This window comes from Lissotriton vulgaris, chromosome 4_1 (genome assembly GCF_964263255.1).
Source record: "Lissotriton vulgaris chromosome 4_1, aLisVul1.2, whole genome shotgun sequence".
Taxonomy (NCBI): Eukaryota; Metazoa; Chordata; class Amphibia; order Caudata; family Salamandridae; genus Lissotriton; species Lissotriton vulgaris.
Genome location: NC_141691.1, coordinates 1095277901 through 1095304206, shown reverse-complemented (window position 1 = coordinate 1095304206; position 26306 = coordinate 1095277901). Strand labels below are relative to the sequence as shown.

Here is a 26306-nt window from a genome sequence, read left to right as displayed (position 1 = left end):
TGCAGCGGCTGCTGCTGCCTCCAACTGCAGCCTACTCCGTTGAATGCCTGCTTGTATTACTCTCTGTTATATCTCTAAAGCTAACAATGTCTCCCCTCACAAATCACAAACTCTGTTTCTACGTAATAATCACTTGCATGTTGAACAATGTATATAAAACTCACACCCATCACAAATCATAAGCTCTCCTTCTGTGTGACCTATCCTTGCAATCTAACAAGATCTAATCCTTCACTAGCCTATCTACTCTAGTCTATTTACTTATCCCATGGTTTCATTTGAATGAACTCACACTAATAATAACACCTAACTCCTATTAGCTTAAACTACAACAAAGCACTGGGGAAAATGCGTCAGTAGTTTCCTGAGAGCACAAGAATAACCCCATTAACCTCCAGTCATTAAAAACCATTAAATTCCCTTTTAACCTTGAGTTTCTGGGAAGCGAGCTACCCGGTCTGATGAGCTTCAAAGAGTCATCAGGATTAGTAAGCACTATATACATGGATTTACAATACCATATACATTTTCTTGGTTGGCTATTCAGGGCAAGCGTGGTGCATTCCCTTTTAACACACACACACATCCCAATACATTTGCTGGACCGCACAGAAGTGGTAAATGTATATATTGTTTTATTGGTACAGAATAAACGTATTTCAAATATGCAAATTTCAAAACCTCATTTGTCCCAAAGCAGTCATTTAGTCGTGCACCAACTGCCTGCAGCAACTCTCGACCTGCCGAATTTTAGACTCATCCCACTCTGCTGTTCTTCAGAAACACCTTAAAAATGTGCTTGTTCTACACTTTTAGCCTTGACTCACTTCTCGCCTCTTCACCTTCTCCCACTCTACGAGCTGACTCCTTGCTGGTTTTCAGCTTACTCTTCAATCATTTAGAATGAGCGTCTATTCTACAGTTTCTAGATTCCACAACTACAGAACATAATTTAATTGATTATCATTACAGGATTTATGGTTTCACATTTTCCAATGTATCATTAATGTGAAACAATAATGACCATACTTCTTTCGTTTGGGTGTGAAAAGTTGAGTGTGCTTCAATGCCTTAATAACCATTTTTGCCACAAAATAATCATTTTAAGTATCATACTATTTGCATGAATGTAGGAAGGTAAAAATAATGAAATGTCCTAATAGCAGCAGTTTGCAAAATGGCATTAAAGTGAGTACACTTTCTGGCTCAAAATGGGTTAGTTAATAATGTCCCTTCAAATGCTAAAAGATTTTCTTAAATAGACATATTTCTAATGCCGAGCTTGTTTTTTAATTGAAGTGTCGCATTTTCTGAAACTTTATTTATGAAATTCTAGTTTCACTGTACCGATAGTCCAAGTAGACTATCATTTCCAATATTTACATGTATTCTGAAAATAATGGTGCATTATTACATTGGCTGAGAACTACAAGAAAATAATATAGAGGATTCAGTTAGAAATAGTAAGTAGGTATGTATGCAAAGTCTATCTATCTATCTATCTATCTATCTATCTATCTATCTATCTATCTATCTATCTATCTATCTATCTATCTATCTATCTATCTATCTATCTATCCATCCATCCATTCATTCATCTGTCTATATCTATTGATCAATCTAAAACAAAATAAATACTGACAATATCTTCATAATGTTAACTGTATTTAAATAATTCATACATCATAGCATTTTCAAACTACAATACAATTTCTTAGTGTTCTTTGTGGTACTTCTTTCATTCATTTTTAAGATTCTTCGAGAAGTTATCAAGAACATCTTTAAATGATTTCAGCAAAAGAACCCCAAGCTCATTACTTGTCTCATGAATGTCAGGATCGTAACTTCCAAAAAGTGGTGTTGAGGTCAGTATGTCATTGCGGTTGGCATTAAACAAGATTACATTTAGGGCCTCTTTTACCTCTTCATATCTTTGATGATCAAATTTAGTGAGACTAGTTTCATCAAGTGGGTATGTAACATTGTCGGGATAACAATCTCTGGGTACTGGGAATTCAATATATTTTAGCATTGGGAAGTCAACAAATGCTTTAAAAAGACATTTTAAAGCTCTGGATGACAGAGGATTCCCAATGAACTTTAAGTCTTTCAACTTCCTGCATGACGTCAGTCCCAAAATCATCATGTGCACATGTGCTTCATCAATATTGCATTCCTCGAGGATCAAGGTCTTCAGGGTGCGGGATGCATGGCTTAGAAGCTTGAAAAATGTTGATGGGTAAAGATCTGCAACATTGTGCCCGCTGAGATCCAGTACTTGAAGATGCTCTGAATGGAGACTGTTGGCTAGGTATGCCATGTCAGCATGATTCAACGAACAGTAAGCAACGTCCAGTACTTTCAATGGTGTCTTCAGTGGACTACGGAAGTAACAGAAAAATCCATGTCAATATACCACACTTAAATAACAAATTTGATAAGTGCTATACCATACAGCTGCCGAAGCAGACAAACTCAAAATGAAAATTTTAAAAACAACAGTTTTCATTGTGTGACGCTAGACATAACAACTAATCCCACTAAGCAAAATTGTATAGAGGTACTTTGAAGCTTTGCCATCTATGACATTAAGTACAAGGAATAATTACATGAATTATATTCTTTTTTTTATTTTAGGAGTGAACCAAATGGGAACCTTGAGTTATATTATCTGTTCATTTAGCATCCAAAATAATTATGCTGCATAGTTCTGGACAGCTTATAAGGTAATTTTGTTGGCTAACATATTCATCTTTGCAGTAGCTAAGGCAGGAGACTAAAATTACCAGGGTAAATGCGGTATGATCAAAAGGAGTGCTCTTTTTTCACCAATCTCCAAGCTATGTGCTCTTATGAAATATTCATCCACCATTGTAAGAAATCAAAGAGGACAATAAGGCATTTGGAACCATGAGTTTAGATTAAAAGGGGAACAAATTATTTTAGTGGCCGTTTTGAAAATAACTCACATAAGCAGTTGACTGTTCTTAAGTTCGCATGCTAAAGCATGTGTACATGCAGTAGTTGTAGGTTCAAAATGGACTAAAATGTATTTGTGCACCTTATTCCTTACTGTGGTGCAAATATCAAATGTCTTGTGTGCTGGGGGTTATTTGACCCCACTATTTGCATCTATTTCTAATCAGACACATAGGGCCCGATGTAGGTAGCCCTTTACCGATCCGAAACAGCCGAAAATACCGATTTTCGGCCGTTTCCGATCGGTAAAGGGCTACCGAGATGTAGGGGCACATTTTCGGTAATTTTACCGAATCGGTATCATTACCGAATCGGTAAATTTACCGATTCGGTAATATGTACCGAATCGGTAAAATAATTACCGATTCGGTAATATTTACCGATTCGGTAAAATTACCGAAAATGCTATGTAGGTAGGCAATGTACCTTCTGCACATGGCTTACAGAATCGGTATTTTACCATGGAATACAAATCCATGGTAAAATACCGATTCCGGTGTGCATGCACATGTGTGCATGCACACCTATGTCATGTGACAGGCAGACCTGCCCTTAGGGCAGGTATGCCTGCCACATGGCACCTGTGCCTGTTTTGGGGGTGCCAGAGGGTGTCAAAGTGACACCCCCTGCATCCTTGTGAATTCTTTAATTACCGATTCGGTAAATACCGAATCGGTAATGCCTAATCATTCCTATGGGCTTCAAAGCCCATAGGAATGAATGGGCATTACCGATTCGGTATTTACCGAATCGGTAATTAAAGAATTGCTAAGGATTCGGTAACGAATCCAGATGTTGGGACCTACATACCATTTACCGATTTTGAAATACCGAATCGGTAGGATTCGGTATTTCAAAATCGGTAAATGGAATTTACCTACATCGGGCCCATAGAAGCCTAACTTAAAGTTGAGATGGAACAGGAAATCCACTGATTTGTGGAGGAAGTGGTAAGTTTGGTGTTTGGAGAGTCTCTGCTGGTGGAGAACTCTGGCGAGAAATCTGGCTAGTCAATCATTTACGAATCACATTGAATAAATGCACAAAGCATGCGGGGCTAGTGTAAGTGGATGAGGTGGCCATTAAGATAGTCTGAAATGCCCTACCGAGAGGCAGCAAGGCATTTGGTTAATCCTGTTGACTGCATGAGACAAGTTGCATTCACTCAAAGGCCACATGACCTTCCATTTTGGGTTTTTATTTGGTGCTTAAACAGAATAAAGAAAACAAAAGATAATTAAACGGAGAGGTAGGGCAAAGAGGAGGGAGGTATCAATGCATGCATGATTGATGAATGTTGTCTGACATTCCTAAATACACTCACACATGCAGGCACTGATGGCAATACTATGTATTTGCTTGAATTATACTGATTTCAGTTGACTATAATTAGGTAACTTTCAGTGTTATGTTTAAATTGACATTCCCAAAAAAGCACAAAGCTTAAAGCGGTGTTATAGTTGAGTAAAAGTGTCAGTTAAACATATTGTTTTAAACTAACAAAGCCACTGAAATTCACCATTTATGGTTACCTCAAATAACTAAAGCTTGAGACCGAAAGTAAATATAACTTGTGCCCTTGCCATGCACACTGTTATTATCAAAGATTTAATATCAGATGTTGCAGTTATAGCAATAATTAGTGATCAACTGGTAGGGAGGAGGAAAAAAATGTCCGCTTATTTCCCCATGGCAAGTATTCAGTTATCAAAAAGGAAAAGGGACACTTGTTACAGTTCTAAACCATTGGTTAGAAAAATGAATGAACACCCTCAAAAACTCAATGTTGATTGGAAAAGCGGTATATATTCTTCATCTGCCCCACATTGATGTTGTGGCATTTATCATTGGATGTTACAATACATGCTCAATGCCAGCCTCATCCAAAGGCATCTCTGGTATAGAATGCAGTGTCCAGAGATTGAGGGATGCCCCCAAAAAGAAAGTGCACAAAAGAACAAAAATATTAAAAAAGAGAACGTCACCAAAATACTTTAATGAAGGGTGAGATTCTATTAGAGTAAAATATAAGGGTACTTTGAATAGATCGAGTTACTAGATCCATTAGTATTATTAGAATAAGCTTGTCGACATGTTTCTGCTCCCCTTGGCCCAGCCGGATCTGTGGAACTTTCGTCAGGACTAACAGGGGCAGAGTCAGCACAAGACACAGCACTTCAAACCACGTGGCTCTGCGCATTATAAGCGGCAACCCCCTGACGAGGAAATACGCTCTTTGTGCTAAGATTACTGAGAGCACGTTTGGTAATTAAGTGCCAAAAAGTGGACACTTAAATGTACTACACAAGTCGTGTAAGTATATATATTTTTGTATGTTAGTCCTGACGAAAGTTCCACAGACCCGGCTGGGCCAAGGGGAGCTGAAACATGTCGACAAGCTTATTCTAATAATACTAATGGATCTAGTAACTCAATCTATTTAAAGTACCCTTATATTTTACTCTAATAGAATCTCACCCTTCATTAAAGTATTTTGGTGACGTTCTCTTTTTTAATATTTTTGTTCTTATGTACACTTTCTTTTTGGGGGCATCCCTCAATCTCTGGACACTGCATTCTATACCAGAGGTGCCTCTGGATGAGGCTGGCATTGAGCATGTATTGTAACATCCAATGATAAATGCCACAACATCAATGTGGGGCGGATGAAGAATATATACCGCTTTTCCAATCAACATTGAGTTTTTGAGGGTGTTTCATTCATTTTTCTAACCAATGGTTTAGAACTGTAACAAGTGTCCCTTTACCTTTTTGATAACTGAGTTATAGCAATAATGTCATAGAACATGTCACATGGGATGTAACTCATTTATTTTTATTGACTTTTTAAAAAAAAGATCTTTAGCCAAGACAGATAAATTGAATTACACAACATTTTGCAAAAAACTAGATCTTGGTCCAGAAAGGATGCTTTTTGCAATTTGGTGTAAATTTGTCTAGTAGGTTTTTAGAAATTAACGAGCAAGAACTTTGTATACTTCACACTGTGCAGGATCTGCACAGCTGACATATCTTTAAAATAAGATCTGATTGGCTTCTACCACATCAACAAAGATGTGGCAGCAGACGTTTTAGGATTCAGAGACTAAGGGCTAAATGTACGACCCTTTTTTGCGGTTGTAAATGGGAGATCGGCCCTAATTCTTGATATAAGGGGAAGTGAGGAATTGAGGGAGGAACCTACAGCAAGCAACGACAAACTCTACTTTCCTCAACTTGGATGACAGCAATATCTCTGTAACCCCATAGCCTGATGCCATATGTCAAAGGTGGGAGGCATTTCCTTTTTTGTAGATTTCTATGAAAAGTGCTACTGGCTTTCCACCAATACAGGCAGTAAGAGATAAAATGGTGCCAACCGCTCAAGAGAGTCAGGTTAATATGCTTCTAAAACATACAGACCATATAGAAGCATCATCAAATTCCAAACCGAGATAAGGAAAAGAGGATAACCTATCTAATTGTTTCCTTCCAATAAATAGGGTGCAGTTTTAGTATTCCTAGGACCACACACCATAACAAATGTTTTAGAATAATTTTTTCCAAATCAAGACCTTTCATGAATTCGACAAAAGAACACAGCAGTATCTTCATACTGTTTATTGTTCTAGCAAGAAGCACCGCGTCATCCGCATATATTAAGGCGGCATGGCTTCATTCTCTACAAGCGGTACGTCTGCCCCAACAACATCCAATGTCCTCTCTAAATCTTTAATATATAATAAAAAGAGGATGGGGTGAGGACACAAACTTGGCGTACTCCTCAATTTACTTTGAATGGGGAAGTACACTCTCCACCCTCACCAAATCATACTGAGGCTGAGAGGTCCCGACGGAGAAGTCTAAGAAAGGACACCAAATATGCCCCAAGACTCAAAAGTTCAAGGATTTCCAATAATTTTGACCTATTTACACAATCAAAGGCGCTCAATAGGTCCATAAATACAAGATAGATTGGGATGCCCCTTTCATATTTATATTGAGAAGATGTAAATTCAAACACTGCTAGCTAGTTCCTAGGCCCTTCCGGAAACTGTATTGAACACAAGATAAGATGTTATTTTCCCTTGGCCACAATAAAAGTAGATCTAAAACTAATCTGCTAATTATTGTAGTGGTGGAATCAAGCAGGGATATTGTGTGGTAGTTCCTAGGATTGTTGTAATTACCCTTTTTGAAAATGGGTACAACAATTGAAAGGCTCCAAGATGGTAATATTCCCCGCACTGCAAACCATATCAATACAGAAAGAGTACTGGTGACCAAATTACTGGGTCCTCCTTATATAAATCCATAGGCACCCTGTCCGGGCCTGGCACTTTTTCACTTGGGCTATTATAGATGTCTTTAAAAACTTCCTCCTTCCTAAAGGACAAATTGCCACAAGGTAACACTTTAGACAGACCTTTTGTCTATGGTCACCATTTTGGAAGAATACCCAACTGAAAAGTGATCAAACCACACCTCTGGAGTAATATGGACCGTAAATTTGCCTGGGGGCTTGACTGGTGACATACCTGCCTTCAGCACCTTCCAAAATGCCTGAGAGTATTTATTCTGACAGGCTACCACTATCGCCTCCCACTTCGCATCCTTAATTGCCAATTTTCTTTTTTTCAATGGTAAGGTGTAATCTTTCCTACTGGCTGCAATTAAAGTCTGATTTCTAGGGATTTGCTTTATGTCCTTTTGCAGATTATTGCTCACCACTCTGCATTAATTGTTAAACCATGGCTTATCCATACAGGGAACTCTGCCACTGGGCTAGGTCAGAAACCTTTGACACAGGACATAAGCTCCCCATAGCTTTTTAGGACCACGTCCAGGCCTTGCACATTTGATAGGCAAACACTCACTAAATCCATGCAACTACCCACAATGTAGTTCATAGCTAGCTTCATATCCACATGGCACCAGACCAGTCTCTGGGCTGCATCTTTAACAAGAAGTGCCTGACAGCTTCCAACAACTGCATACTGGCGCTTTGAGGGGATCGCAATCTGCAACACAATAGGTTTATTGCCACCAAATGCTGATGTGTGGACCTCACTCCCGTGATAAATGGAGATAAACTCTGTGAAGTAAAAACATAATGGATTGTGAACCCAGATTCCCTCCTGGTAAATGTAGGCATGGTTGTAGTGATCCTGGAGGAAACTACATTCTCTAGGTCATGGGCCACCAGATAGGGATACAATAAATGTCCCCTGAAGTACATAATGTCAAAATCTGCTTCCATATGGAGGGTACTGTTGTGTCCTATGAAAGTAGACACCTGATGTATATTTAAGTCTTCTTTATTCAGTCTCCAGTTCAGGTTAAATCAATCTTGACTCCAGCCAGCCTAGTGTGGTGCCAGCCCCACCAGGAGCAGCCTGTCAAGCTGCTCAGCCCATGTCTAACTGCCAACACTCATCCACTCAGATACCCTGGAATTCTACGCATCACAGGCACACCAACATTCTATGACAATATCACACTCTGGCTGAGCAGATAGAGGCAGCAGGGCTAGAATACATGTTATACAATTAGGTAGGGTATAACAGGGACCCAAAAATTAAGGGTAAACAAAGTGGCAGTACACCTAATTTGGCATTAAAATCACTTTCCAAAAGTAAGTTATAAGATCTACCGATCTGTGAATCCCTATCACCAAAAAAAGCCAATCAATGAAAACAGACCAACATTCTATGACCATCTCATACTCTGGCTGAGAAGCTAGAGGCAGCAGTGCTAGAATACATGTTATACAACTAAGTAGGGTATAACATTATCCCTTTTTCTTCAATGAAAACTAAAAATGTAAATACTATAACATCAAGCAAGAACTATAAACAGGAAAAATGAATAATGGTACAAATTTCTACGATGCAGGAATGAAGACAAAACAACGCAGGAGAAAGAACCATTAAGACAAGAAAGGATGGTTGAGATAAGGGGAACATCACTTACAACGCATTTTTTACAACTCACTACCATTACATCGCAACCATTACAACGCATACCATTACAACGCATTGCGCTGGGGGCACTCTAGGATAGGCAATATATTTAATTTACTATCCAACACCTTCCCTGCTATCCACAGGGACTGGAGTTGGAATAGTAAATTAAATAATTCACTATCCAGCGCCTAAAAGCATTATGCGTTGTAATGGACTGCGTGGTAAAAAACGCGTTGTAAGGCATGTGATGTAAAAGCATGCGTTGTAGTGACACCAATCCTTGAGATAAATACATTTGAACAGCAATATCCCCATCCCCCCTAAGAAGAGATTATAAAACATTTTGAAGCATAAGCAAAAGCGTAACATTACAAGAAATACAGTTTGTAGCATTTTGTATAATACACAGTGACGTAATGTACTATAACGCAAAGGGTAAAAGACCCCGCAACAGAAATGCCCAACAGCATAACATAGAGTAGCGCAAAAGGTAAAATACCCTGCGACTTCAATCCGAAGAGTAAGGGAAACAAAAAAAAATGGGTCGTCACCCATAGAACCATCCGTAAAGGTATGTACTATTGCACTGCGCGCAACTGTAACAGGGATAAAAACCCACATCCTACCCCATGAGGGTTAACCTAGGTACATATGTATGGGAACTAACCCATGTCCCAACCCCTTTTTGGAGATTACATACCCCATGTAGGAGTAACAAACCGTGAAATATAATGGGGCATTTAGCCTACAAACATCCGCTGTGTATGGGAACAATGTGTGACCACCCACAGGACAACAAGGAAAAACAATTGTTAGCAAAACGTAAGCCTGTGGCATCACGACATTGAATGTGCAGTAGAAGATAATATCATAAGCTTATACTAAACATGCACAAAATTGTGTCATCACAACAACAACAAAAAAACATATGGCATAAAAAGAACACATACAAATTCCAATATATGTAAGACGCTACTGAACTGTGCCCCACGCCGATGAACGATGTCTCACCCGAGTTGTGGTAAGAAAATACATTCCCTGCACAAGGAAGAGAAAACACAGCAACAAAACAAATTGCTAGACTTGTCTCTTCCACACCTGTGAGTTAAGTCCCACACGAAATTTCTACAGACAATGAGTAAACAATGGGCATTATAAAAGAAATGCAAAACAACCAAAGAAGTGCACTAAATCACACAGTCTCGTAAGAATGAACAAAGTGCACCAGAGCAATGCCAAACAAAGCAACTTGTAAGTAGAATTCATTAACAAAGAATACTGCAATATGATAACCAATGTAGGCATTAAGAACAAAACATTACTCATGGTCCTTGCAACACATGTGGTATGTGGAATCAAATGCGCTTACAACAGACTTGCTCCAGAAAGACAAATGATGTACAAAGCGGGAATGATACCCAATGTAAATTTCCCCCGACGTACTTGAAAAGGGGGATCTCCATGAAGATTTCCACGTCGACAATATTTCACCATGTTAATTTATCGATTGCGCAGCGTTGACCTCAGACTATTGACAGTTAACTTTATCGAGACAGAGCAACGTGGTTGGCAAGATGCGGAGAAGGCCACTAACCACAAGATGGCGGGACGTTGCTGACGTGCAGCGGGGTGGCTCTCGGCACGTCTTGCAAGTGAAATCTAGAGGCAGCAGAAAACACCGGGAACAAAGAGGCACGTCATCGGGATCCAAAGAGACCAGCAATATTGAAACCACGGGTAAGGCTGCATGCGCTATGAGAACAGCGCGCACCTTCATTTTCGAATTACTAGAAGGCGGTTGAACTGGCAAAAGTCGAGGGGACAGCCAGGGACCAAAACAAATTGCAAAACTGACTTACCCCAATCCCAAACATTTAGACTGAATGTCTGGAGTAAACCGATCCACTGCAATGCCTCCAAGGTAGACCGGCTCCATTGAAAGTCTCATTCCCTAAAACAAAAATGTAAAATGTACACTGCTGACCTTGTACTAGGGAAAGTCTTAGAAAGATCCAATGTGAGGGGATCACTGCTCCCATGTAGACATGAATCATGGCATATTCCCTGTAGCGACCAGAAGTAGAGGTTGTCCCTAGATTCATTAAGCAACATCCTCCCAAAGTAGCACGTAGTTGAAGTTGCTGTCCTCCTTTTTCCATGCTTGGCTTAACCCCAGTAAAGCTGTAAAACGTAGGAAAAGTCCACTGCCGACCCTATGCTTGGGAGTGACACGGGCCGGTCTTTGCGCTGGCTCTGGTGCAGCTGCCAACCTTGTGCTTATCAAAAACCAAAAGAAAGCCCCTTGTGAAGATCTCTGTGCCAATGTTGAAAACATCAAACGTGTAGAATCCGAAGAGTGACCAAAGACCTTGAGCTGACACCTCGCCTCTAGAGCAGACATCGAGAGGTAGACAAACCAGGGGCAGGTCCCGCGTTTCTTTAAACCTTCTTCTGCTGCAATCTCCTTCTGTGCAGCAACTGTACACTGTTAATTTTACTATCTTTGAAATGAAGAATCCCAAATTGTCTTTTACTTGAAGACATTGTAAACTCTGTAGCACGATGTGACTGGAACACCAACACCTGGTTGTAGAGAAGCTACCCATCCAACTCACCAAACACTTTTGTAGGTAACAATGTGGCTAGAACACCAGATGTGGCTGTAGTTGAACTACTCCTCCAACTCACTGTAATCCTTTGTGGCTGGAACACTAAATGTGGTTGTAGTTGAACTACTCCTCCAACTCACTGTAATCCTTTAGGTGGCTGTAGTATTCCCAGGCTACTGTGTCAGTTGGTGGTGACACTTCGCTGGGGCTGTCCGTTGGAAGGACACTGGTGGGGCTGGCGCTGGCTTGCATGGAAATACTTTCTTTGTAGATCTAGTAGCTTGTAGGATCTCTTGTTTTCACTTGTAGTTTCTCTGTAGTTCCTTAGTTTCTGTGCTGTACCAAGAGTCTCTAGGGTGAAAGTCCGCTCGTCGCCAAAATATGTTGTGTCCTATGAAAGTAGACACCTGGAGTCAGGATGTATATTTAAGTCTTCTTTATTCAGTCTCCAGTTCTGGTTACATCAATCTTGACTCCAGCTAGCCTAGTGTGGTACCAACCCCACCAGGAGCAGCCTGCCTAGCTGCTCAGCCCATGTCTAACTGCCAACACTCATCCACTCAGACACTCAGGCATTTCTCGCATCACAGGCACACCAACATTCTATGACAATATCACACTCTGGCTGAGCAGATAGAGGCAGCAGGGCTAGAATACATGTTATACAATTAGGTAGGGTATAACAGGGACCCAAAAATTAAGGGTAAACAAAGTGGCAGTACACCTAATTTGGCATTAAAATCACTTTCTAAAAGTAAGTTATAAGATCTACCGATCTGTGAATCCCTATCACCAAAAAAAGCCAATCAATGAAAACAGACCCTGAAAAAGCAAATTACACCTTAGTGAAAAGTTGTTATTGTAAAAGGTCACTACGTACTTCCTGAGCTTCTTAGCCCAGCTTACGTCAAAGTCCTGTAGCATGTCTGTTTCAGTTATTTTGGGATGATTTTTACTCCCGATATCCACCTGAAAACAGGCTGATAATCCTCTTTTGACATTGCTCATGGGAAAAGGCGTGGTTGGAGAATAGAAGCATGAGAATCCGTCTCAAAAATCCAGTTGTGGCCCATGTTTCCTGCATGAGCACAATATCATAGCCTTTAACAAAAAACTGTCATCCTTAATCAAGATTAATTTGTGTGGCCAAGCCTGCAACATTCCAACTAAGGAGAATAATGTTGGAGTTGCTTATGTATAAGCTATCCCCACGCACTACTATCTCTGGATGTGGATCAACACAGAGCAGAATGGCGCGAGGACAGAGTCAGATCCCTTATGCAATGAGCATGAGGTTGCCATCAGTGGAAAGTTTGACACATGACCGAGGTGGCAGTAAGACGCACAGGTAGGCTCCCTGCAAGCTACAACAGCTGAGGAGGAAACTCCCTCCTGACCTGTGAATCAATCATTGTCTTCCACACCCACCAAGACTTCAAAACTGTTTTGAAGAAAAGGTGGCAGTTCCAGCCTACTGGGCAATTGTGGCAAGACCATGGGTCTACCTTACCAGGGGGTGACTGGGGCCAAGTGCCTAAAAGAAAAATCCACTGGCAAGACCTTAAACAAACTTGATATAATCGTCGTCGCTAGAGAAAGATTAATCACTGCGAGGGAGTCCAATTTTGGAACATTTATTACATCATGTTGGTAGCTGCACCACGCACAGTTCGGAGTCTGTTTCGCTGCTGAGATACCAGTGAAGCTGGTCCTGCAGAAGTGGGCTGTGGCTGTGTACCATCATTACATCTGCCCCTTACATTTTAGTTTGCTGACAGTGGAGGAAGTTCAGAGCCAGTATGACATGATCATGAATGGATCACAGCTTTAAGTAAGCAATCAGACCTGATGAATGTGAAAACTCCAGGTGGCACCAAGAAGAAAAGGAGCGCCCCTTGGTTCTCCCCCACCCTGAAGACTGAATTAGGTAGAGTAAGATCATTAGAGCGCAGATGGCACAGAAATTATGAGGAAGACGCCCGCAGGATCTATAAAGCAGCACGTAGACAGTATCATGCCTCAATTAAACTAGCAAAAAAAGCTCACTTCCTAGAGGCTATTGCCTCCTCGGGAAACGGACAAAAAGAAATATTCAGGATTGTCAATAGCTTTACCAATCCTAGAGCATTTGCACAGGATATCCCCCCTCTCTACCCCTTTGCACCTCTATCGCCGATTATTTTGAAAATAAAATTGAAGCTATTGTCAAGGACTTCCCTCCACCAACCCTGACCTCCCTCGACAATGAAAGGAAGGAATCAAATAGAAAGAATGACCCTAACAATCCCCATCTCAATGTTTTCACACCCATTTCTTTAGAGGAATCACATCAGGCCATTTTGTCCAGCAAATCAGGATCACCGTTCGATCCCTGTCCTCCCATGTTTTTAAGAGCCTTGGTCAATAAGGTAAATCCCATTGTCAATAGTATTATCAATTCATCTCTTGCGACTGCAGAGATCCCACCTGAATGGAAATTAGCCGCGGTCAAACCTCTCCAGAAAAAACCTCTATCTGACTCCACGATTCTTTCCAACTTGCGTCCTATTTCACTGCTGCCTGTGTTGTTTAAATTGACTGAATCTTTTGTCAACAGTCAACTCACAATATTCTTGGAAGATAATAACATCCTGCATACTTATCAGTCTGGCTTCAGGCCCAAGCACTCGACCGAAACTGCCCTCCTGTTATCTGCTGAATCCCTGCGTACCTCCATGGACCAAGGGAAGAAGGCCGTCTTGATATTACTCGATCTATCGGCGGCCTTCGATACGGTCTCCCACACCTTCTTGATTGACCGTCTACTCAGCTCAGGGATAGGAGGTGTAGTGCTGGACTGGTTTAAAAACTTCCTTAGCCTAAGACGGCAAGTCACGGTGTTGGGCGAATTCAGCTCAGAAGAAAAATCCATCAGCACAGGGGTACCTCAGGGCTCTAGCTTGAGCCCTGTACTTTTCAATCTTTATATGGTACCCCTGATCGAGCTCATTTCCTCGTATCAGATCAGTACTATATCCTATGCTGACGATACAGAGCTTATCCTGGTACTTGACAGGGAGCTGCCAGGAGCTGAAGAAAACCTTAAAAAATGCCTGACTGCCACATTTGAATGGATGAAGACCAACCATCTCAAATGCAATTCTGGGAAAACAGAAATCTTACCGTTTGGCCCTCAAAATCTGTTCTCCCCTAAGTAGTGGTGGCCTGAAGATGCTGAAGCTCCCCCAAATACCATCTCTTCTGCCCGCAACCTTGGTGTCAAGTTTGATGACGCATTGTCATTCAAGCAACAAGCCATTGGGGTGGCCAGCACATGCTTTTATATCATCAGAATGCTCAGAAAATTATTCGACCTCCTCCCACTGTCAACTAGGAAAACGGTAGCGGTGGCACTTATTACATCAAGACTGGACTACCTCAACAGCCTGTATGCGGGAGCCAATAAGTCCGTGCCCCACAGCCTGCAGATGGTCCCGCATGCCACCGCCCGCCTGGTCCTTGGCTGGCCCAGAAAATCATCCGCTTCAGCCGCACTACACGCCCTTCACTGGCTTCCCATTCATAAACGCATCCTATTTAAAATCTTGATTATCACTTTCAGAGCCTATCACTCACAAGGACCCAGGTATCTCTCAAAAAATGTCAAACGCCACCTCCCCATTCGGAGTCTGAGATCCTCTAACCTGAATCTGTTAGTTGTTCCAAAATTCAGACTAGCCACCAAAGGTGGAAAATCCATTGCGGTGCTGGGTTCCAGAGCATGGAACAAATTGCCTCCTTCGCTCCGGCAAATTTCATTAGAATCACTCTTCAGGAAAGCCTTGAAGACCTGGGTCTTCACGCTTACCGATGCTGCCTGTTGAGCTTTAGTGTAAAGGATTTAGTTCTTGGGAATTGCTCCAGCTAACCACCTTTTCCATTCTGGGCTGGTATTAAGTCCCAAGATGCTCCTTGGAGTGATAGAATGCGCTATAAAAAAGCTGTTTTACATTACATTACATTACATCATAATGTTGACCTAAGCAACCGGAGAGTATGACGGGCATAATATGCTTATAATAATCTATAAAACACCTTTACATTTTTTTACATGTATTAAACTTAACACCTTGCCCTTGTGAGTTGAAATGACACCAGATTCAGATCAACAATGGATGATATTGAATTCTTAAGTCAGATGTGATCTGTGTTCAAGAAACAGTGCTGCTGACACCAGTGAATTAAGAAGGGCAGCACGCATATTTTGTGACTTGAGTCAAGAACTCTTGTTGATGTACCTGTGATTTGTTATTGATATGCATTTCTGTCAAATGCAAAAGGGTTCGCCCCTCCTATTTGATGCTCTAAATAGTTTTTTTGTCAAGTTCTGGATGTAGAATATTGAAGCAAAAATCTTTTATGAATAATATAGGAGTGAAAAAGAAAATAAGGAGATTACCCTCGATTAGCTCTATCTGTGTTTGAAACAATCTGTCCTACGTCAACTAGATCGTCAACTAGGCCTCTGATTCTGACAGCAGGTGAGTTCAACCTTCCACACCAACGCCCTTATGTATTCCTGGTCGGTTTGTAATTTTAATACACCAACGAGAGTTATGAGTTTATTGATATGGTTTAACGAAGACATAATCAATAGAAAGAACATATTCCATACTGAATGCCTTAGGAGTAAAAAATGTTACTGACCGATTTCCATATGACACGCCAGCAAAATTGACCATTCATTGTGTAAGCAGAAAAGGCCTGATTGATAATATTTTAGTGAGTATTGAACACTTGGCAATGCTAAAGGAGGGTTGAAAGCGATCATGAACCATTGCTTTTTTGATTCAATCTACTTCAAACTGTATGTCAGAACAATGAACTGGAAGATTTGAATGGAGCCATGAAGGTTACTTCTAATTTAATTTAATTTACTCTCATTTAACAATTAAATATCATTTCATTGACTTGCCAAAAGTGAGTCTTAATTGTCTTTCTTTGAGCTATAGCGTAGTCCTTTTCATGTCCTCTAGAATTTCAGACTGAGTCTTCATACCCAGATTATTTTAGTTGCAGACAAAATTAGTATGCAGGAGTTCACACTTTGTGGGACAATCTACACCAAGGAGTACAGGAAGAAGGCATTTGAGGAGGTTGGAAATTAGTTGTATGGGGAAAACGAACGACAGATCCCAAAGTAACTCTTTAATACCCAGAGACAAATGGATGATACACTTAAAGGAATTGTATAAGTATTATGCCATGACACATCCACCAATTGCTCAAGACCTCAAAGCCCTTTCCTTGGTAGATTTATTCAGCCATTTAGAGGTCAATAGAACATTGGTCTCTTTGAAGCATGGAGACGCACAATGCCAGCTAAAGTCCCACTAGGCTTTTATGAGAGAAATCCTGAGTGCTAGAATCTCTTTATATTCAGATTTGACAGTTAATTCTTAGGTCTGCGAGCATACTAGGGTCATGGTGGAGAGCTTAAATACTTCCCATATTCAAAAAAAGTAACGTTTTTGACTCAGGAAATGATCTCTCCTAATAAATTCCATATTGCTTGGGAATACTTTTGGATGATTGGTTCCCCAAAGGCTAAACTAGTGGCCTGGTGATGACCAAGGCTCAGACTGGGTTGTGTAAGGGTATGGGGATCAAGCATTCCACCTTCAACAAATCTTCACAAAATATGTTCACCTTAATAAAGAAATTATCTATTAGGTGTTGCTTTATTATAAAAAAATGTATTTGATGTTGTGGGCCAACCTTTACTGACTGTTATCATCATAAAATGGGGTTGTTCCTAGCCTAGCTGAGCTTGTTTGATTAATACATTTAAATCCTGTGGCATATGTTTGTAATGGCCGGAATGGTAAACTGACTATGGATTTTGGTTTTCTGAATTGTGTTTGACACCCTTGCCCCTTTCCTTCATAAGTATTTTATGAGTGTATTGATGCTCTCTTCAAAGGGTTCAAAAATAGCATTCCCAAATTGGGCACAGATCAAGTTCTCCTTTTATTATGTGACAATGATGCACACCCACGCAAAATGGCTTGGAGTGGCTCCTTTGAAAAATCTGGCCCTGAAACAAACTTTATTAATGTTCAGAAGTCAAAAGCAGTGCAAGAAGGGCCTGAACCACATTTTATAAAGAGGTTTTGGATGAATGGAAGTTTCTTGGTACAAATCATGGATGTTAATTACTTAGATCTCCATTTTGCTGCATAGGGGAAATTTGCCAAACAGATCAAAAAAGCCTTGTATTTTTTGAACTTCAACCATTTCTGGAATATATGCCTGTTTGCTATAGAAAATACTTTTTAAAATCATTTTTGTTTCGCCCCTAGCCACTCCCACAGTCCATGTGCTGCAGCTGGGAACCCAGGACCCTGAAACCAGCGCCAGCCCAAGTCGTGCAACCTGCACACGTGCAGGCATTACGCTGTCAGCCTCCCCGTTGAAGCTTGACTCAGCACTTCAGACGGTACTATCAACCTTAACTTCAGGGTATTCACTCTAATCTATATCTTTCTGAATTGGACAACACCCAATTCATACACTATTTTTAGGTCTTGAAGAAAGCCTACTGATCCATTAGGGGCACCCAAAAGGGCTGAAACATGTCGACCATCGAATTGGACTATGGTAGTGCAGTGGAATCACAATCAGTCCGTCGCTGCACAAACCTCACTTTTTTATACAGTCTTCCCATACACCAAACGGAATAAAAATGTTATTTTTAGGTAGTATGAGATCACTTTTTAAAGACCACACCTCACTTGAGCACCTTTCACTTGCCATCGATTTCTGATCACTACTGTAAAACCAGTGGTTCCCTCCAGGTGGAGGAAGCATACAGAAAGAGACCTGATGATGATGCTATCACGTAACTAACAAAGGCAGAGAATCAATATAAACCGCCACACTACCTGCCTACGTGAACGAGGGTTTTTAAGTACTTCTACAAGAACTTACGGATAAAACACAATGGACCCTGGTTTCAGGTACAAGTGATCCATTCTCTTTGATTTTGACAGTTATAACAACAGCACCAGAAGCCAGTGGCAACTTGTGGCTATACTTTGAACCCTTCCAAATAGAGACGGGAAGGAAAAAAACAAGGAAGATCACACCCTTAAATCGATCCCAGCTTATATTATCATTTTCAAAGTGCCCAAGTCTGGGAGAAATTGAGACAAAAGATCTGAGGCGGGTAGACTTTAGCAGTAATAGTAAAAGCAAGGAAATTACTAAAGTCCAAGTCTTTTCTGGGCTGGTAAAGGCTGCAATTTTAAAATCCGAAAAGGAGATATTGAAAGAAGAAATAAGGATAATGCCAAATGTGGAACTGGAGGGGGGTAACAAACAAGGTAGTGCCTTTTTGAAATATCATGCAGGGTTAGAGGAAAGGCAGGTAAAGCTGATAGCCGGGGCATGTGGAGAAAGAGAAAACAACAACATAGCTGTTGTGAACCCAGAGCCTAGTAAACCTTGGGCCAACTGGAGTCCAGAAAGTCGCTATCTAGGCCATCTTTGACAGGTTCAAAATGAGTCTGATTGCATCAGCGAGATTGATTCGGAAAATGGGTTGTCACACCGCTTGAAAATTATAGGGCTCATTAGGATGGCGGGCAGAGGCACCTGCGTGGTGCTGGCGAACAATGCCATTTTCCACACGGGAGGGAAAGTTAAGGGTGCAATGGTTCTTAGGTAACACTGTGTGATTTCAGGCAGGCTGTAATGTAAGGGGTTGTGGGGTAGGATTTCATGTTCAAATTTGGTTTTATTTACCTAATATGAGGGTTGAGCGAAGGGAATTCAGTAGAAGGTGGCACATGGGTTATTTCGTAATGATTTAATGAACAGTAACTGATGGTTTGTATTTTTGGGTATTTGTTTACGTGGCCCTTTCTAATTTATATCAGTATCCTTGATGACGAGCTAATGAAGAGTTCGAAATTCATTGGGTTTTATGCTGGCTTGTTAGAAGGAATGTTGAAAGCACATGTCTATGTTTAAGCTTGAGCAACATATGACATTTGAAAATGCGAATTAAAACATTCTTGTTTCATCTGGCTGTCTCTGGAGTGACTAAATACATTTTGAAGCATTTGGATTATCAAGATGGGATACACCTATTGGATTACTATGGATCACTTGGGTTAAAATGTGAAAGTATGGTTTAATTATGAGGAGTGTTTCCTCATTTCATCAGTGCAGCAGCTAGGGACGCAAATGGCACTCTCCTCTTATATTTTCCACATGCCAGCAGCAGTCTTCACGCCCGCTATATTACAATGGGCAAACATAGCCCATTTCCCGTCTGCCATGGTGCGACGTGAACCGCCATAAAAATGCACTCACCACCGTGGTGGTGGGAGCCAATAGAGACCCACCGGCAGGCGGAATGACGTCCCGTCCGCCATACAAATCAGGATGCACCAAACAGCCCATCACACCGCAGCGGAGAAACCACCCAACCGGAGATGGCGGAAGCACGACAGCAGAGCACGAAAACAGACTCCCGGTCCCTTCCACCTGGTCCGGACCGCAATGGATCCAGCTCTACATGCCTTTCCGGTGCTGTACCTGATCAACTACCAGCAAATAATAGACCATCGCAGACAACGCCATAGGTACGCAATCACACACCTCCACATACAGCCACAACACACACACAAGTCTGGGCTGATGTATGGTTCCTGTCCACATCAGATACTCTTGTAGGGACAGGAACACATCCCCAAGTATACCCACACATTTCCTGCCTGTCATAATCACCCCTTCGCATACGGGTCACCCATTAACCACAAAATCACTGCAATGTCTCGGTCACATCACCGCAGTGGTGCAGACGCGGGAAAACCTGCGCACAAAATAGTAGGCAGGGCCAGCGCCAGGCATGGGCAGTCCACAAACATTTACAGGGTCCTACCTCCAGCCGTCACGCACTACACCCCCCACACCCATTTGGGGACATGATGTGTGCGCCTCCTGTGCCTCCCCTGCACAATTAACCAGCCAGGTGCACCCAGACCCTGCACCACACACACCAAACAATCAGGGAGCCTGTCTTAAAAAGTGGGGGTGAAGAAGAACACCCTGTACAGAAGCTCAGGGGCAGGGAATTCCTCCTCCTCACACCTACCCTCCACTCATATCAAGCAAACTGAGTCCAATCACAAAATGAACACTGACACTGCATATGAACAACCACTTAACTGTACACACTGCCTGTCAAGTCACCCAGACACACCCCACACTGACACACAGCCACATACGCACACCAGATGCCAGCAGCAATGGAGGACGATAAATGGACAAGCCAAAAGTGAAGTGGACAGTACAGGAAAGCCATGGAGCATGAGAAGGGACATATCACACCACCCTTAGGCCATCAAATCAGACATGGGTGGCACAGTGAGTGAAATTAAACCAAAGTGACCCTGTGCAACAACTCAGGAAGACAGCAAGGCAAGCCACGAATAGGCACAGGAATGATAGGAAGTGTCTGAAGTCAAACAGTGATCAGCCACACATCTGCCTCAACTCACTTGACATGTGTATGACATCAGCACAACACACATGTCTCATTGTCACACTCCCTGACTGTCAAACACCCGTGGGATCCTTCACACATACCCCTCCTCTACCCACCTCACACCTGCAGCAATCAACACCAGTGTTAACACACATAATGGTGCAAATGATGTCCTGTGAGTACACTGACAACCAATCACAATCCCTGGGGTGCATAAACAAACATCACACACACACTCAGGGATGCCTGAACCAATGCTGACACAAAAACAATAGCCAAACACAAACCTCTCAAACAACATACACAGAAGTCCAACAACAGGCCAGCCAAACAGTGGAAAGGCAATGGGACCCCAGACAGAACAGGATTACACAACATTGTCACTCTGGACAAATGCACAGACACCATACCCCAACACAAACAAGAAGTGCATCATCTCAAAACAACCATGAACACAAACTGGGATCAATGGGACAATAAGCTAACACAGACAGACACACCACACCACCCATCAAGTCAACATGGTGTAATAGTGTACCACATGCATGCACAATCCTGACAAGTGACAGGTCAAAAATAGTAGAACATAGCACCAGTGTGCACTCAAAACAAGGCCAGTAACCATAATACACCTTGCTGCATGTGACACACACACAAGTAATGCACACTACAGTTACAACACACATCTGAATGTATAACAATGCCCAATCAACTCACACATAATGTCATGCAAATAGTACATCACACACAGAGCACCTGTCAGCAGAAAGAGCCAACAAAGGCCAAACACTGCATACAGCCACAACAAAAACACAACAGATACACATGCAAATCCATCACATTGCAAACTCAGCTTGACATCAGGGAATGCACACCAGGCAAGTACAAGGCAACATACACTGACAGCACTGCATACAGGCCAAGCAGTGTGTGCACACCAACCAAATCAGTAGCACACACATCTCACTGTCACGCCATGAACTCCCACAGCACACAGACCACATCACACTCAGGAAGGGTAGCAGTACCCCAGCAAACACACATGCAGCTAACCCAAAACTCACATGGACACCCAGGTGCAAACAACATGACCAGAGGATTGTGCAGCACAAACAGATGCACTGCACATGAGCAACCATGACTGCAAACCAGTACAGGAAAATCACACATAACTACTTGGGAAGTGTCCTAAGTGGCACTTTGGTCCTGTGCACAGATCAGCAGCACAAAGCATAGTGTAACAAATGAAGTGGTGGGGAGGCTCACACACTGGCAACCCAAGGGGACAGCTGACATGAGTTGGTGTGTACGTCAGTAGTGCACAGGTCAGGAGTGATTTACACACAAATACATGGAGGAGTCGCTCACAATGGTTAGGCATCAGAAGCAAAGCTAGGGGATGGTATGACTCCACATCCCACATACCATAATGAAGGCAAAAGTGGCTCAGTGACAGCAATGCATGAGAAAACTCACCAACAATGTCTGTGTGGCTGAGCAGGCCTGCACAGATAGCACAGTGACAAGACACATGGCTGATCAACAAAACACAACACAGGCTTAGCTGTCACACACTCTGCATAGTCACAACTGGCAGCAACAACAAGTAGTTGTCCCCCAGGAGGGCAAGGACATGCCAACACACTGCACAGTGCACAGCTTACAACTCCTACATGTGCACACAATCACAAGCACAGGGCTGACAATTCAAACAAACAGGCACTCAGCTCATGGGTCATACATGTGTGCAGTTGGCATTGCAGGGGCACACACACATCGACACTACTGACAAAGACACTCCCTTCACACTCCATGACCACTCATGTCCACATATTAGTATGATAGTAGTTCATCACAAACACCCATCATTGCACCCACAAGCCTCAGAATGAAGAAGAACTAAAGTGCCCCTCACCACTGGCAAACCCTTAAAAAGTAAAACAAGCAATTGCCAATGTCAATGTGGCAATCTGAACATGTGTCACATGAAACCATTCCCATACAGAAAAGTCTTTATTAAGCAAGGACACTGACAAAGCAGACAACAGGAGGAACTTTCTTTATTAAATATTAGGCAGATAGGCATCAAAAGTAGACAACAGCAAGGCCAGTGGCCAGTCCATAGTTCAAAGTAGGCACATGTGTGCATGAGAAGCTGCACAGGGAATGGGCAAACAAATTGATAAACAGAAAGGCCAGTGGCCAGTCCATAGCTCAAAGTAGGCACATTCGTGCATGAGAAGCTGCACAGGGAAATGGCAAACAAAGTGATGAACAGCCAGGCCAGTGGTGAGTCCATAGCTCAAAGTAGGCACATGTGTGCATGAGAAGCTGCACAGGGAATGGGTGCCACGATTCACCGTCATGGGAAGCAACATAGCTAGGCGGATAACAATGGGCAGTCCAGGCACAGCTGTGGGAGAGCAGAGGTAGGAGGAGGTCTAAGCCTCAGACTTGGCTGTGAGTCGGATTGGGAGGTGGCTGATCATGGTGGACAGTTGGAGGACTGGACCTGGGAGAGAGAGGACCAACTGACGTAGAGGCATCAGTGGCTGTGTGAGCCAGAGAGTTGCTTGGACCGGGTTAGGTGGTGGCACGTGGAGGCAGAGACATGCTGCCGTGAGACACAGTGTGGGAGGGAGAATGTGGAGGGGTGCCTTTCCACTTCTTGGGGATTCGATAGATAATGAGTGTCTTGGTAGGAGTGGGAAGTGTGGCGGGCACAACAGACTCACTCTCCATCACTGGTGCATCAGGTGCAGGTGGCGGCCCTTCCTCTGGGAATCTGCTGGATCGGGCAGTATGCTTGGCCGGGCCTTGACTTTTCCCCTCCATCCCCTGTTGACCAGGTGAACCCCCTACAGTGCCCTCCTTTCCCAGCTTCACAGGGATGTGGGTGGGAGTTGAGGTTGTTGGTGGATCTGCCTTAGATGTTTTTTTCTGCAGACTTTTAGCAGGCACCAGCTTCACAGCAGGCACAGCAACTGTCTGCCTGTCTTTGGGAGTTGCTTTTGGGACCGAAGTGTCCTTGGATGGGGCTGATTTTGAGGCATGTGAGCCTGAGGCCTGCTTCTTGGCTTGATGCCCCTGAGTGTCATCTGAAGGGTTTTTGCCTTAGCACTCCTGTGCCACTTTAGTTTGTTTGGGGGATGGTGTCTGCGCTTTGGCCCGCTAGGGAGGCTGCTGTTGTGTGCTGCGTGTAGTGTACCTGGAGCCTGAGGGCTGTGGTGTGTGGTCACTCTCGTCAGATGTAGACACTGGCCAAAGGGACCGGAGCTGGACTCTGAGCCTATGACAGCTGAATGGCTGCCGTCACTGTAGAGGACAAAGACTGGACAGTCCTGTGCAGCCCACCCATGTCTGAATGTTTCCCCTTCATGAAGGCAACTACCTGTGCCAACTTCTTGTCATGGTCTTTGGAAGGCAATCAGGAGAGTTGTCTGACCTACACACAGCTGGCGCAAAAGGTCCACCGCCTCAACACTGAGGGCAGCAGGGGAGACAGGGGCAGTGGTGCCTGGGGGGAAGGACATGATTCCCTTCTTACTGTTGTGAGCACGTGCAGCACTAGTGGAAGTAGCTGGGAGGGTGGGCACTGGACGATGTGTGGTGGAAGAGGAGGCAGATTTCCCATGCCCTGTGCCCGCCAACATGGAGATGTCACCACTGTCATCAGATGACATAGAGGTCGGTGTTTCCGGGCGGGATTCCTCAAGGACACTCCTGTCCCCCTCCGAGGAGCTGGTCACATCAGTGTCAGTGAGATCTTGTGTAGCAGTCATACAAGATGCCTCACCACGGGTGTCTGTTCCTTATCCTTCTGTGCCCTTGGTAGATTCTGCAAGAGACAGAGACGTAGGTTCAGTTTAGTGCCCTACACACAAACATCATATGCAAGCAAATCACAAAACAAGATGATGATACCCCCAAGATGCACAACACCCTGTGCAGAAACATTGTGCAACTTTAATTCAAAAATCAAAAGATGCCTGGTAGCATGCACACTTGGCATTATTGACCCACGTGATGTCCACACAGCCAAATAGCTTACCCGTGCCTCCATGTTACCTGACATATAGATCACTGTGAGCATACATAGGTCCCTGTGGGTGAAAAGGATGCACATCCCAACGTGTTGTCACAGTTACATATTGAGTCAACATAAGGGGACAACACAGATACAGACTCCAAAATGTCATTTTGCAATGGCCATGAGCTTCTGCCATCCACCATGTCATGCTTTGGTGCACAACTACAGTTGCACATTGGTGTCAGATGTGTAGTTCTCACAATTTAGAGCTCAGGCATTGCACACATTGACAATTTCACACTCAGATTAGGAACTCTGCCGTTCACTGCCATAGGATGTCCCTGACTCCCCTAATGCAGCCGATGCCAGAAGGCCACAACTCAGAATGCAAAGTCAAGGGCCATTACATCAATGACATTAAAAAGTACATGTAGCGAAAATGCATGACAGCTGCACCCAACACAGAGGCCACTTACAAGTCATTGCATCACACTAGCAACATCACAGAGCTGAGCACTGGCTCAGGGTTGGAATACATGTTAATGTTAAGAATGATTAGTAAAGCGTGCGTACACCAGGTGGTTTCATGGCGCTGTGGTAGGCACTGTCCATTACCTTTGGAGACGCCAATTGTAGGCTTGTGCAAATAGCCAGGTTTTGAGGGACCTCCTGAACTTCAGAAGGTCTGTGCAAGACCGGATCTCAAGGGAGAAGGAGTTCCACAGTCTAGAGGCAAGGGTTGCAAATCTGCAGCCTCCCTGATGTTTCCGCTTGAACGCGGGGGTGGAAAGGAGCACAAGGTGGGCTGAGCGTAGATTGCAAGAGGGGGTGTGCCTTGATATCCGGTTGTTTATTAAATTGGGATTTTGACTGTGCAAGGATTTGAAGATCATGGCAGCCTGTTTTAAACGTGCAGCGTTGAGGGATGGGGAGCCAGTGCAGTTTCCTTAATAGAGGTGTCGCTGAATGCCATCTGGGTTGTTGAAGAATAAGTCTAGCTGCGTGATTCTTGACTATCTGCAACCGTTTGAGCAGATAGAGTGGCATGCCAAGGTAAACAGAGTTGGCATACTCCAGGTGTGAGAAGACAGTAGCAATTACATCCTGAGTCAGGGCTTCCTGCGTGAGTAGGCGACAAATCTTCCTGATCCTGCGCATTTGGAAGAAGCATTTAGTGATTACAGAGC

At 43.0% G+C, this 26306-nt stretch overlaps 1 protein-coding gene across 1 annotated transcript in view; it reads right to left on the bottom strand.

Moving 5' to 3' along the window:
- Nucleotides 1–618: 618 nt before the first annotated feature.
- Nucleotides 619–26306, bottom strand: part of LRRC14B (leucine rich repeat containing 14B) — a 267549-nt gene continuing 241861 nt past the window's right edge. The window contains exon 2 of the mRNA XM_086965318.1: nucleotides 619–2381. Within this exon, the coding sequence (XP_086821444.1) occupies nucleotides 1739–2381 (643 nt within the window). The 3' untranslated portion in view covers nucleotides 619–1738. The remainder of the gene's footprint in view (nucleotides 2382–26306) is intronic.